The sequence below is a fragment of the Hemiscyllium ocellatum genome, chromosome 7, assembly GCF_020745735.1.
Source record: "Hemiscyllium ocellatum isolate sHemOce1 chromosome 7, sHemOce1.pat.X.cur, whole genome shotgun sequence".
NCBI lineage: Eukaryota > Metazoa > Chordata > Chondrichthyes > Orectolobiformes > Hemiscylliidae > Hemiscyllium > Hemiscyllium ocellatum.
Window position 1 is genome coordinate 73,431,316 of NC_083407.1, and position 12,938 is coordinate 73,444,253.

The 12,938-nt window shown below is 39.2% G+C and overlaps 1 protein-coding gene across 3 annotated transcripts in view; it reads right to left on the minus strand.

The window, feature by feature from the left end:
* Window positions 1-976: 976 nt before the first annotated feature.
* Window positions 977-12,938, minus strand: part of pde1a (phosphodiesterase 1A, calmodulin-dependent) — a 239,350-nt gene continuing 227,388 nt past the window's right edge. Inside the window, exons 13-14 of one of the 3 annotated variants that reach the window (XM_060827979.1) lie at window positions 8,014-8,201; window positions 977-1,480 (exon numbers count right to left, since the gene is read on the minus strand). In XM_060827979.1, coding sequence (XP_060683962.1) covers window positions 1,161-1,480; window positions 8,014-8,201 — 508 coding nt within the window. In that variant the 3' untranslated portion in view covers window positions 977-1,160. Of the gene's footprint in view, window positions 1,481-4,542; window positions 4,622-8,013; window positions 8,202-12,938 lie in introns of those variants that run through there. The other 2 variants (XM_060827980.1, XM_060827981.1) reach the window with 2 other exon arrangements.

Genomic DNA, 12,938 nt, shown 5'->3' on the forward strand with positions numbered 1-12,938 from the left:
CATAGAACATGTGGTAAGTGGCTGGTAGGATTTGAATGGAGCCTAGAAGTCAAATTAGTTCAGGCTTCCTTTCGGGAGCACTGAGTAAACTTCCAGCTCACCACCAGTTACAATACTGGCAGAAAGTTAAAATGTGCACCTCCGTAACAGATGGAAAGATATGGATGATGAATGAGGAGTTACAAGCAAAAGGGAAAATAGCTAAAGTTAATGTCATTGTTCAGGTGTTGAGAAGAAAGAAATGATATTGTCCTTGGAATCACTTCTTACCTTGACTGGAGTAGCGTGGGAAGCCAATGATGGAAAAGCCATTGGAATAAATTGGGCAGTTAGAGTGGTGAATCCCAGGAAGGGCAAGATCTCCGTCACAAGCAGAATGAAGAAATTCAGCAAAACAATCATGCAGCTTGATTTTGGTAATTCAAATGTATATTAAATTGGAGGAAGTGCACATAAATCACACGACAACATTATTTATGGCCCTCGACAATGTTGCAGGAAATTGTATTTCAACTTAACTTCCACAATCTTAGTGAACAAATAGCCAAATATCATATCAATATTACCACAGACATTCCCAGAAATCAGTTATTTGCTTTGTATGTTGACATACTTAGCACAACATGAATTAAATCATTCACATCTCCTGTTACTTCTGGGAAATACTGCCTACTCCATACACATTAATGCACTATCTGATGCAAGAAAAGAAAAGGGAAATTAGTAAATAAGCAACTGCAACATGTTTTTAAATATCTTAAACCCTATCACCATTGTAAAAAAACAAAAGAACTGTGGTTGCTGGAAATCAGAAACATCAACAGAAATTGCTGGAAAATCTCAGCAAATCTGGCAGCATTTTGTCAAGAGAAGTCAGAGTTAATGTTTCAGGCCCAGTGACCCTTCCTCAGAACTGAGTTGTGTTCTGAAGAAGGGTTACTGAACCCGAAACATTAACTCTGATTTCTCTCTGCAGATGCTGCCAGATCTGCTGAGTTTTTCCAGCAATGCCTGTTTTTGCTCCTATCACTTTTATCTTTGCTCTTGTTAAGTACTGAATGTCAGGGACCAACGAGAAGATACTGATCCCTGTCACTGAAAATACAGCCATCTCTAATTCTCCTCTGAAGTATAACTGATGTATTTTTCCTAAAATATGACTACCTAATCAGTGAATGAGAGTTACCATTCCATGGTGTTCTCTGTTGAATAAGAGTCTCTGCTCGATTAGAATCATTTTCCCAAATAGCGGAATCAGAGCTGACAGTGTGAAGATGTTTTTGCAGAGAAGGACTACTGGCAGCTGGCCGATCTGTTGAATGCTGGTTGACAGGTACCTTAGATGGAGAAATGTTTTTTCCCAAGAACTGTTCATCATGTCCTTTGATAATGTTATCACCCATTGTTACAAGAGGCTCCTTAATACTATCATCATCACTCTTGTTTCCTTCTGTAGCTCGCCTTATTTTCTCTTCTGTGGCTTGCAAGAATTTTTTAAAAGGAAAAAAGAGAACATTTATTATGAAATCTGAATCAACCAGTGTTCAAAGTTCTAATGACAAAACAAATTTCCATTGCATCTATGCAATTTTAACATGAAACATTTCACTTTATCATGGTGTATACGCATTGTAACAGTTAGAGCCAGAAAGCACAGAACACATACTATGTGCAACTCTTGAGTTAATGTGGAGGTGCCGGCAGTGGATTGGGGCGGACAAGATTAAAAATCACACAACACCAGGTTATAATCCAACCTAACTACCTAGCAAAGGAGCAGCGCTCCGAAAGTTTGTACTTCCAAATTAACCTGTTGGACTATAACCTGGCGTTGTGTGATTTTCAGTTGAGATGCAAGTGTAAATATTTAGTCTTTCTATTAAGCATCAAGGCACCTACCACAAAAGCACCCAGTCTTTGTAGTATATGTCATGTGAGCTAACATATAGGGAAGCACTCAGAACATATCCAACTGGCAGTGGTGTTTGATTCAAGTGACCACACCAGTTCCCAATAATTACAGCTCAGTGTTGCTTCTCTGGTGCTCTGAATAATGACCACTTATTCTTTCAATGCAAGCTTTGTTGTTGTAATCAGTTCATTAAAATCTGAGGGTCAAATTCTAAGATTCTTAAGTATTACTGCCCTGGTAGAGCAGAACTGTAAAATCATACAACAGAGTCATAGACTCTACAGTGCAGATCAAGGCCATTTATCCCGTCAGGTTTGCACTGACCCTCTGAAGACCATCCCACCCTATCCTGCTAATCCTGCATTTCCCATTGCCAATCCACCTAGCCTGCACATCCCTGGACACTACGGGGCAATTCAACATGGGAAATCCACCGAACCTGCACATCTTTGGACTGTGGGAGGAAACTGCAGCACTCGGCAGTGATTTTGATCCATTTTGGAATCTCAAGTTCAGCAAATAATGTACTTTGGAGAGAAGTTAGTTGACATGAGGTATAAATATTAAGCAAAAAATGAGAAGTTGAAGAGGGAAGGTAGGAGCTTGGTAGGGGGTGGGGGTGATGCTCAATTTCTGAACACACTCATTTTCTCTCTAAAGCTGTGCTAGCTCCTGATTTGATATTCAAGGATGTATGAATGTTTTGAAAAAAACCCTGTATGGAACAGGCAATAAACTCCTGGACATCGCGGGCAAAATTAAAAAAAAATAGGCAGAGCATTCATTGGGCATGCTCCACTCAGTTTTTCTGAACCTATAATGGTCTAACCATTGGTGCTGAAAGAAACTACTTCAGGCCACTGATATTATTTACTTTTTTTTGACGTCTTCCTTTCTTGTGGAGTGACACAGAGAAGTAGTGCTCTGCCTGTCTCCACGGCAATACTGGGGCCTACTTGCCTCCATTTCAGCTCATAACACTCATAATCTGCTTCGTAACAAAGCCCCAACTGCAATATCTGGTTGATATTCACAGTTTACAAATATAATCTAGGCCTAATGCTCAGTATCCAGCAAAACCTTAAGTGTAAGTGTCGCGAGAGCACCGGCTGCTTTGGGCCAGTTTTCAATTCAAGACTAATTGCTTAGCCTCTGACACTGATACAATTCAATGTTTTCATTCATTCAAGATGATCAGTCACCACCTCTTTGGAAAACCAAACTAAATAACTCAACCATGGCCAGTTGAATTTATGAGAATTTTGCCCTCATCAAGGTGAAAGGCTGTTAATGCTAGACAGCGGTAAGTTTCCACATTTAATGGAGAGGAATTCATGGCTAAAAAGGGGTTGCTGGGCACTGGTTGTCAGAGCTTCTGGCACATGAATCACAGCTCCCAAATGTTTTCACATCCTGATGGGCTACTTGCCCAGACATTAGTCTAATCATCAGGGTTGGCTTCAAGAAGGATAGGGAGCACCCCGGAGCAGACCATAGTGCCAAATAGGACATTATGGGTGTTGACATTATAAGTGTGGGTCCTTTAAGGGTCAGAAAGAAAATCTTCACACTTGTTGAGAGGAGGTGATGTTCTTTGGTCTTTGTATTTACTAATAGGACTCTATAACACAGGTCAGTTACTGGAGGTGATATATAGATGTGAAAATACTAGAGATGATTAGGTGATGGAAAAATTTTCTAAAAAGGGAAAAAAAAGTATCTCAACGGTTAGCACTGCTGCCTCATAGTGTCAGGACTCGGGTTCGATGCCAGCCTTGGGTGATTATGTGGAGTTTGCACTTTCTCCCCGTGTCTGTGGGTTTCCTCCCATAGTCCAAAGATGTGCAGGTTAGGTGAATTGACCATGCTAAATTGCCCTATAGTGTCCAGGAATGTGCATATTAGGTGGATTAGCCATTGAAAATGCAAGGTTACATGGATAGGGTGAGGGGGTTGGGTCTGGGTGGGATGCTCTTCAGATAGGTGTCAAAGACTTGATTGGCCAAATGGCCTTCTTCCACACTGGGGCTCTGTAATTCTATGAAAGAGCTGAGGTCCTGGTTCTTGTAGCACCATGGTAGTGTCACAACCTCTGAGTCAGGAGGCCTAGGCTCAAGTCCCAACATCTCCAAAAGTATGCCATAACATTCCTGAGCAGGTCATTTAGAAAACAATGACTTGACTCTTCCTTTAACTGGGCATTTCCTATTATTTGGTTAATTGTAAACATTGGTGAATTAGCATTGGAAGGGGTAATCAGTGATTTCGTGCTCTGAAAAAAGTCATTCAGTTGTATGTGGTAACCCTTCTGGTTATAAATTAAAAGCAGCCGGGATCCAGGAATTCTTGTGGTGCGGTGGTTGTGTCCCTGCCTTTGAGCTAGCAGGCCTGGGCTCAAGTCCCACTTGCTCCAAAAGTATGTAATAACATCCCCAAAACGTATGATTAGAAAATATAGTAAGAAAAAAGGCTGGGCTTTTCCTTAGAGAGGGAGAACATGGTGTCCAGCCATTCCCTCGAGCTTTCAGAGAGAACTGTAGACCGCTGGGAGAGGAATGACTTATCTTACCCTCCAACTCCCTTTCCATTTAATCCACCCCGTCTCTCCCTCCCTTTCCTTACTTTCATTGGGCATTGCCTGTTGACATCAATTAGAAACCGGGGTCAGTTGGTGTTGAAAAAGACATTCCAGGGTGTGGGAATACATCTCTGTATAGAAAATGAGAAAAAAAAGAAAAAAGAACTCAGCTCTTTGGTGTCCTTAGAGTGGGTGCACACGCTTTTGATGTCTTCAGTGAGAGGTGGGCACATTGGGGTGTGGAGTACATTTTTTCCCATTCGAAATCCATTTTAATTTAATCCTCTCTCTCTCTCTTTCTCAACTTTAAAAAAGAAAAGCTGGGCTCTTCCTCAGCAGAGATTGGCTTCTGGAAAGGGAAATAGTCCAAAAGGGAAGGGTGGTAATTGCTGTTTGTCTTAAACTATAGCCTACAATAATACTCGTTAGACAAAGAGACTTTAGAGTAAAAAATGAGGTCTGCAGATGCTGGAGATCACAGCTGCAAATGTGTTGCTGGTCAAAGCACAGCAGGCCAGGCAGCATCTCAGGAATAGAGAATTCGACGTTTCGAGCTTTAGAAACTGTTTAGATTAGATTAGATTAGATTACTTACAGTGTGGAAACAGGCCCTTCAGCCCAACAAGTCCACACCGACCCGCCGAAGCGACCCACCCATATCCCTACATTTACCCCTTACCTAACACTACGGGCAATTTAGCTTGGCAAATTCACCTGGCCAATTTAGAATGCATTTTCTATACAGAGATGTATTCTCACACCCCGGAATGTCTTTTCCAACACCACTGACCCGGGTTTCTAATTAGATTCTTCAGGCAATGCCCAATGAAAGTAAGGAAAGGGAGGGAGAGAGAGGGTGGATTAAATGGAAAGGGAGTTGGAAGGTGAGAAAAGGCGTTCCTCCCCCAGCGGTCTACACCTCTCTCTGAAAGCTCAAGGAGATGGGTGGATACCATGTTCTCCCTCTCTATGAAAGAGCTCAGCCTTTTTTCTTCCTATATTTTCTAATCACATGCTTTGGAGATGTTATTACACACCTCTGGAACAAGTGGGACTTGAGCCCAGGCTTGCTACCTCAAAGGCAGGGACACAACCACTACACCACAAGAATTCCTGGATCCTGGCTGCTTTTTATTTATAACCAGAAGGGTTACCACATACAACTGAATGGCTTTTTTCAGACCACCAAAACACTGACTACCCCTCTCCCCCCTACACACACACAAATTCAACCTCATGAACATAATTAAAATAGTTTGAATAGTTTGGTACTCACTTTTTGTTCGCCTCCATAAGTCCTCATATCAGCGGATTGAGATGGCTTCCCATTTTTTGTCAATTTAACAGTGCCCGCCATCCCATAATCTGACATAATCTCATGCCCTTAGATACACTCCCTCCACTTGCCCCACCCCTACAACAAGTGTTAGCACAGAATATGCACTTGTCAAATAAAGTACCAGTTAGATGCTATAAAGAGGAATCTTCATTTTTCAATGCTACCGAGTATTATCCAGTTGAGCTATAGTACAGGTTACATACATTGCTTTACTGTGTCTTGCTAGTAAACCTCTGGACCAAACTCAGAAGCACCCGATTGCAACAATGTGGGAATTATCAATTCTCAATCAAGCAATCATAAGAACTCTCAGTAGCATTCTGTGAAGAATAGAATCTGTACTCTACCTAACTCTCCCACGAGACATGTAAATAGTAATTGTTGCAACCATGTGTGTCTGAGTTTGGTTCATAGGTGTAATAGCAAGACACAGTAATATATCGATCAACTGTTGAATATTGTACTGCTGACTTTAAATAGGTTTTATTATCTTCATGCTATTGGATTGTATTTGAGTTTTAAGTTGCTACAAGAGCATGTATTAAAGGTAGAAAATGGAAGAACGTCTTGTTATTCTCTGAGACTAACCCTCAAACTGACTAGTTAACCTTTTCCCTTAAATATTTCACTGAGTTGGGAATATTTTACGAATCCAATCAATAATTGACTAAGATAGCTTCTACTATAGATTGAAATATTCACAAGATGAGCCTGGGAAATTGTTGAAATTGATCAGCTTCCAGGCCATCAGGTATAATCAGTTCAGTACTGCAAAAGGATAACCTTTTGCTATCCATTACTTGTTGTCCAGTTCTCAAAGTAGCCCATAGCCTCCTGTAGCTGGTCAGGCCAGTGCACTCTTCATTGCAGCTCAAAAGTTCAATTTCAAGCCTCCTTATTGGTAAATTTTAGTCATTAATTGTCTGGGACCCTAACGTCATTCAGTTAAATATTAGCCTCACTTACATCATCACATTACCAAAGTACATGATTATTCCAGGAAATCTAAGCAAAAGCCTAGAGGCATCAACATTACACTAGTTGAATCATACAAATTGTGTCAAGGAAAGTAAATTCAACCGAAATTTCAGGATTTAATAAAGCATCGCACAATAAAAACAGCAGTGCACTCGAGATGCACTATATCTAAAACAATGAGCTCATTTCTCCTTTGCTGTTAGACCCATCTCCACTAAGTCCTTGTGATTTCTTTTTAATGAGTACCATTTTCTAACTTTAATACATGCTCTTGTAGCAATTTAAAAATCAAGTATACTCCAATAGCATAAAAAGGTAAAACTTATTTAAAGTTAGCAGAACAATATTTGACCGTTGATAAGAGCTGCTATTTAAAAGTCTCTGTGGGAGAGTAGAGTACAGACTCTAATTGTTCACTGAATCCTACTGAGAGTTTATAGAATTGTTTGAATGGAGAATTGATCATTTCCACATTGCTACAATGATGTGTGCCTGAGTTTGGTTCACAGATAGAATAGCAAAACACAGCAAGATAGGTAACCTGTACTGTATCTCAACTGGATATTACTTGGTAGCATTGAAAAGTGAAGGGTCCTTTACAGAACATCTCCAATAAATCCATGTGATTTCTTTTTAATGATCAACAAATCAGTAAACAATCCAATGGTGACAATCTGTTGTCACTTTATAGCTTCTTCAACAAAAGTAACTACAGATTTCCTGTTGCTGTTCTATATTTAAGTCGACTTGTATATTAAAATTTTCAATGTTTTCCAATGATTTAGTAGCTAGCTCGCTTTTCAGTCACTGCACTCTGCAGATCAAAATGTCTGTACATTTGCTCTGTGGTCTCTGCAGTTGGGATCATATTTGGCATCTTACCATGGAATTTATGGCGATGAAATGGTCTTGTGTAATAAAATAAGATGAACAAGAAATACACTCTGCATGACCTACCTCTCCACTGTCTTCACTGTGTCAGTCCCTCAGGTAATGAATGTAAGTCAAATAGAGCAAATATCTTTCAACACAGTTAAAGGTAACACTGACACCTTCACAGATTATTAAGGGATATCTTGGACACTGGATGTTCATATGAATCTAAATAGCATGATATGCTAAGTATCAGCAATCTGATACTCTAGAATGTTTGTGTTTGTATGTTTAGAATAATTAGATTAAAAAATCAAAATCAACCCCACACACCTTGAATTGCCAGTTCTTTCCATTTTTCTTTGTTTTGCTGAATGATGTCCATCCAGTTCAACTTAAAACATTTTAGGTCGACAGTAGAAATGGAATACTCTGTGGAACAACCTCCATCTGATGGTACACTCCTTACACTGTGTCTTTTGGTTGAATCCGTAGTGGCTCCCACTCCAATATTGGTAAGACTTTAATAACACAAAAATCATTCAACTAATTACTGAGATATAAATTGTGGCATATCACTGAATGACACAGAAACCTTTTAAACATTAGTTAATTATTTAACAAGGATGACTAATGCTAGTGGTATATAAACTCATTTTAAAAGTGAGTCCCATTTACAATTAGTTTCAGTAATGAAAAATATTCAATTACAGAAGACTTCTTCCTTTGCTTGCAGCTGTTTCTCATCATTCCCATTTCTGTCTTACTTCCTTGGAATTTTACTTCCTGATAACATGCTTGGTTAAAAAAGAAGGCTTCTTATACAGTTTCTACTTATTTTTCTGTTGTAGCTTTTTTTTCGTATCTGTACAATAATTTGCAGAACAAGAATACATCAGCAAACAGAACCCACTGGAATTGACATTTAGAAAGAACACTATGAGGAAATGATAGGAATAATCAGAAAATGCTATGAGCCAATGGGAAATTGTTGCTATGTTGCAGAGATGATGAAAACTTGAGCCTGCTAAATAAAAAAAAAGCACAGTTGAGTTAACAGAGTAGAGGAAAAGACAATTCCCAGCTTCGATCAGGTCAACCCCACCTCGAACTCTAGAATGCTTTTTTGCAGATATGAGAGTTGGGCATCGAATTGTAGAGGCAGAATTCATTGTGTTTGAGGAGAATAATAAACATCCTTGAAGCAGAGAAGCTGCCTAAGCCTCAGGGAAATTAGAAGTTAAGTTAAAAATACGTTTTGTGCTATTCTATGCAGAGCATTTGGACCAATTTTTCCAGGAATTGGGAAGTCGCACTACTGCCAAATGAGATTAACTAAACACAATAACAGAAATCCTTTAGCTCAGCTTATACACAGAACATGTGTTGGTCTGAGAGGGAAAATTGAGGCAAAGATCAGGGAACTCACTGACTATAACATCACAGATCACCAGATGAAAGAGCAACACCATGGGTTAGCCCTATTGCAGTCATGTTAAAATCAAATAGTGACAGTTCATATATGAGGGATGAACAAAGCTGTAGTGAGAGAATGTTACCAAATTCACACTGTGGATGAAATCTTTCAAGAATTGTTAAGAAACAAAGTATTTTCCAGACTAAACTTAAAATAGGCGCACCACCACTTGGAGTTTCATCTGATTTCAGGAAGGTGATAGCCTTTGTCACTCATTATGGATTTCACTGAAAGAACACTATTATTTGGTATCCAAAGAGTACCAGAGATTTACAAACACAAAATCCATAAAGTGATACGGGGATCCCAGGAATGAGCAATATCTCAGTGACACCTGTATTCATGGAACCTACAGAGAGGAACATGATGAGAGACTAAGTTGAGTTAGATTGTGGTCAGCAGAACTCACAGTCAATGCAGACAAGTGCTTATTGTCTGTGACAAAGTTAATATTCCTGCAGCATAAACTCACAAGTCATGGAATCAATCCAGCAATGGTAAGGTAGAAGCAAAAACAGGGACTTGTAAACCATAAAATACTGGGAAAGTGGCAGTGGATCAAACACACAGATCCTCATTAGAGATGGAATCAGAAATGGTTAGATGATTTGTTATACGAAGAGCAATGACAACTGGACAGAATGAAAAAGAGTGAAAGATCCAGAACTGAATGACATCAGTCAAAAAATTCAATTTGGAAATTGGGAGAATTGTCCGTTCAAGGCACACATCACTTAATGAGATGAACTGCTTATAAGTGGGAGGCATATTCTAGAAAGGCAGTGCACTCAAAGTGCCACAAAAGCTTAGGCTTAGACTGGTAACTCTAACTCATGAGAGTTTCCTGGGAGTGATTAGTACCAAACAAAACTCAACGACCAAAGTATAATAGTCAGGAATTGAGAAAGATGTGGAGCTGTTTGTTGAAATAAAATGTCAACTTGTGAGCAGGTCCAAACTACCAGAACCATTACTTGACACACCATAATTGGCTGGATAATGGGAGGAACCAATGGTTGACTTTTAAGGCTGACACGCGTCAAGAGAGTTCTGTTTACAGTGTTTAAATACTGAGGTGTTATTATAAGTAAATGGTAATGAAATCTACAACTACAGAGAAAATGGTGTTTGCACTGATTGAAATACTTGCAAGGTATAGTCTACCAGTTACTCGCTATTTAGATCATGTGCTACAATTCAATTCACAGATCTTTGCAGGCAACAAGTGCAAGTCATGGGCATTCACCATCACAGGGTAATCCCTGAATGGTGAAAAGCAAATGAGGAAATGGAATGACAAAAACAAAATGGATGAGGAGTGTTCAAACTGAGGCAACAAGTGGAAGGAGGTGTGTTAGATAGAACGGTATGTAGACTGCAACACCATGCAGTCAATGTCAAAAAAACTAGCCAAGTTATTATTTGGAAACAGGTACACACAAAGTTGCCAGAGCTGACTGACACCAATATTGACTAGGAGTTTTGAGATCATGATCCTGAGAAAATGAATACTTCTAAATTTTATGTAGAATACGGGGGGGGGGGGGGGGGGGCACTAGACATTCTAATATGTTGTTAAGTGATGACATATTTCAAAGACAGATGATTCTGTATAAGATGGATACATTATCTTATCACAAACCATTCATGGTCATCACCAAGAAGGGACACTGTTACTATGTATGTTCCATTAGCTACAGTGGATGACAGAATATTTCATGAGTCAAAAGAAAAGTGCCATAATGGTTAACACATTGCAGCAGAGATGAAGGAGCTGAGGTGAAGCTGACATCCAAAAGTCAAAGCCAAGTCAAATCACTATCCAGAAGGAAAATCATTGGATCGAGGGGAACACAATGACATGTCCTATTACTGATGCAAGGAGCAGAGTTCAGAGACAGCAGGAAGTCCATCGCACACGAGAACACAAAAGCCAGATGAAGAACCTGAAATGAAAAATCAGTTTGGAACAATAATTTTGTTTTAAAACAACACATAATATATAAAAAGCAGCATGCACTGACACAAAGCATGTGCGAAAATGTGAATCTTTGTCTGTTGTGATTATGTTTAAAACAAAAAGGGTGTATACAAAACACTGCCCTTAAAGGCAAATGTGTTGAGGAAAAGAAGTGGAATACTGTACAAAAGACTGGAAATAATTTGACATTGTTGACTGAACTTACTGTACATTTCTAATTTAAAAAGTTCAGTTACACAATGAGTTACGAAAATGATTTGTTGGCCCGCAAAATTTATTGCAGTGTTTTGGAAGGGATGGAGTCTGCCACATAAACCAAGTAGAAAAATCATGTAAGTGTTTGATAAAGGAGGGATGCCATGATAGTTGATTGCATAAGCGGGTTTGAGTACTAGATACTATTGATTATTTGGATGAAAAACTGAAAGGAACATTTTGCACCACATGCGAGGTTACTTGATCTGGAGGCAAGATCAGTTAGCACAGCTAACAGGAGTAAGAAGAAGCCTCCATAAATCACAATGTGTAAGTTAAATCTGTAATTTTGAGTGCTGTTCTTTCAGTCTGAAATGTGGCAATGTCAAAACTGATTGAAAGCGTTGGTGAACTTTTCATAAAACACACAAGATAAATTGGGAAACTACATAAGAGGACCACTAGATGGTGCTATATCATAAACTGAGTGCAACAGAAAATTAAAAAGCTCAATGATCCAATGGCTATTATTTCATTGTGTCTTTTCATTTTTAGGGGTTTAGTAAGAAACAATAAGACAGGGGAGAAAGCATATTATTATATATCCATTACATATTGTACAGAGGTAAAATCAGAAAACAAACTAATACATCTGTGAAACTATTACTTGGCTGATCATACTTGATGCATATCTGGTGCTTTCCAGCAACCTGTAAAACTAATGGAGCAGAATATAGTTTGAATCAGCAGTTTACACACTAACTGATTCACAGTATTGGGGAAATGCAATATTGGACTGGAATAATCCCATCAATAAATTAATGTGCTATCTTTCAATAAGTAAACTAAAATGAATAGATGTTAAAATGTTCGAATTGCTGTCATAGACCAGGAAAGACTTTTCTTTCTGTTCTGCCTGAAGATGTTCAACATCTTCCCTTCTTCATAAGGTCAGAAATGGGGATGTTTGCTGATAATTACATAATGTTGAGCACCATTCATGACTCCTCCAATACTGAAGCAGTCCATGTCTAAATACAGCATGACCTGAACATAATCTATGCTTGAGCTGACAAATGACAAGTAACATTTGCACCACACAAGTGCCAGGCAATGACTATCTACAACATGAGACAATCTAACCATTGCTCCTTGACATTCAATGGCATTACCGTCACTGAATCCCGAACTATTAACTTGCTGGGGCCTGGGATTGACAGGAACCTGTGGCTACAAGATCAGGGCCAAAGGCTGAGAATCCTGAAGCAAGTTACTCATCTCCTGACTCTCCAACATCTGTCCATCACACACAACATGCAGGCCAGGAATGCAATGGAATACTAACAGCCTACTTGCTTGTCACATCTACAAACATCCAGTTTCCATCACTGAGTAGCAGCAATGGGTACCACCTAAAATTTGCACTGCAGAAATTTACCAAGTCTCCTTAGACATCAACTTTCAAACTCATGACCATTACCATCCAGAAGTAAAAGAGCAGCAGATGTATGGGAACACAGCATCTGCATGTTCCCTTCCAAGCTGCTCACTATCTGACTTGGAAATATATCACCGTTTCTTCAGCTTGGCTCTGTCAAAATCCTG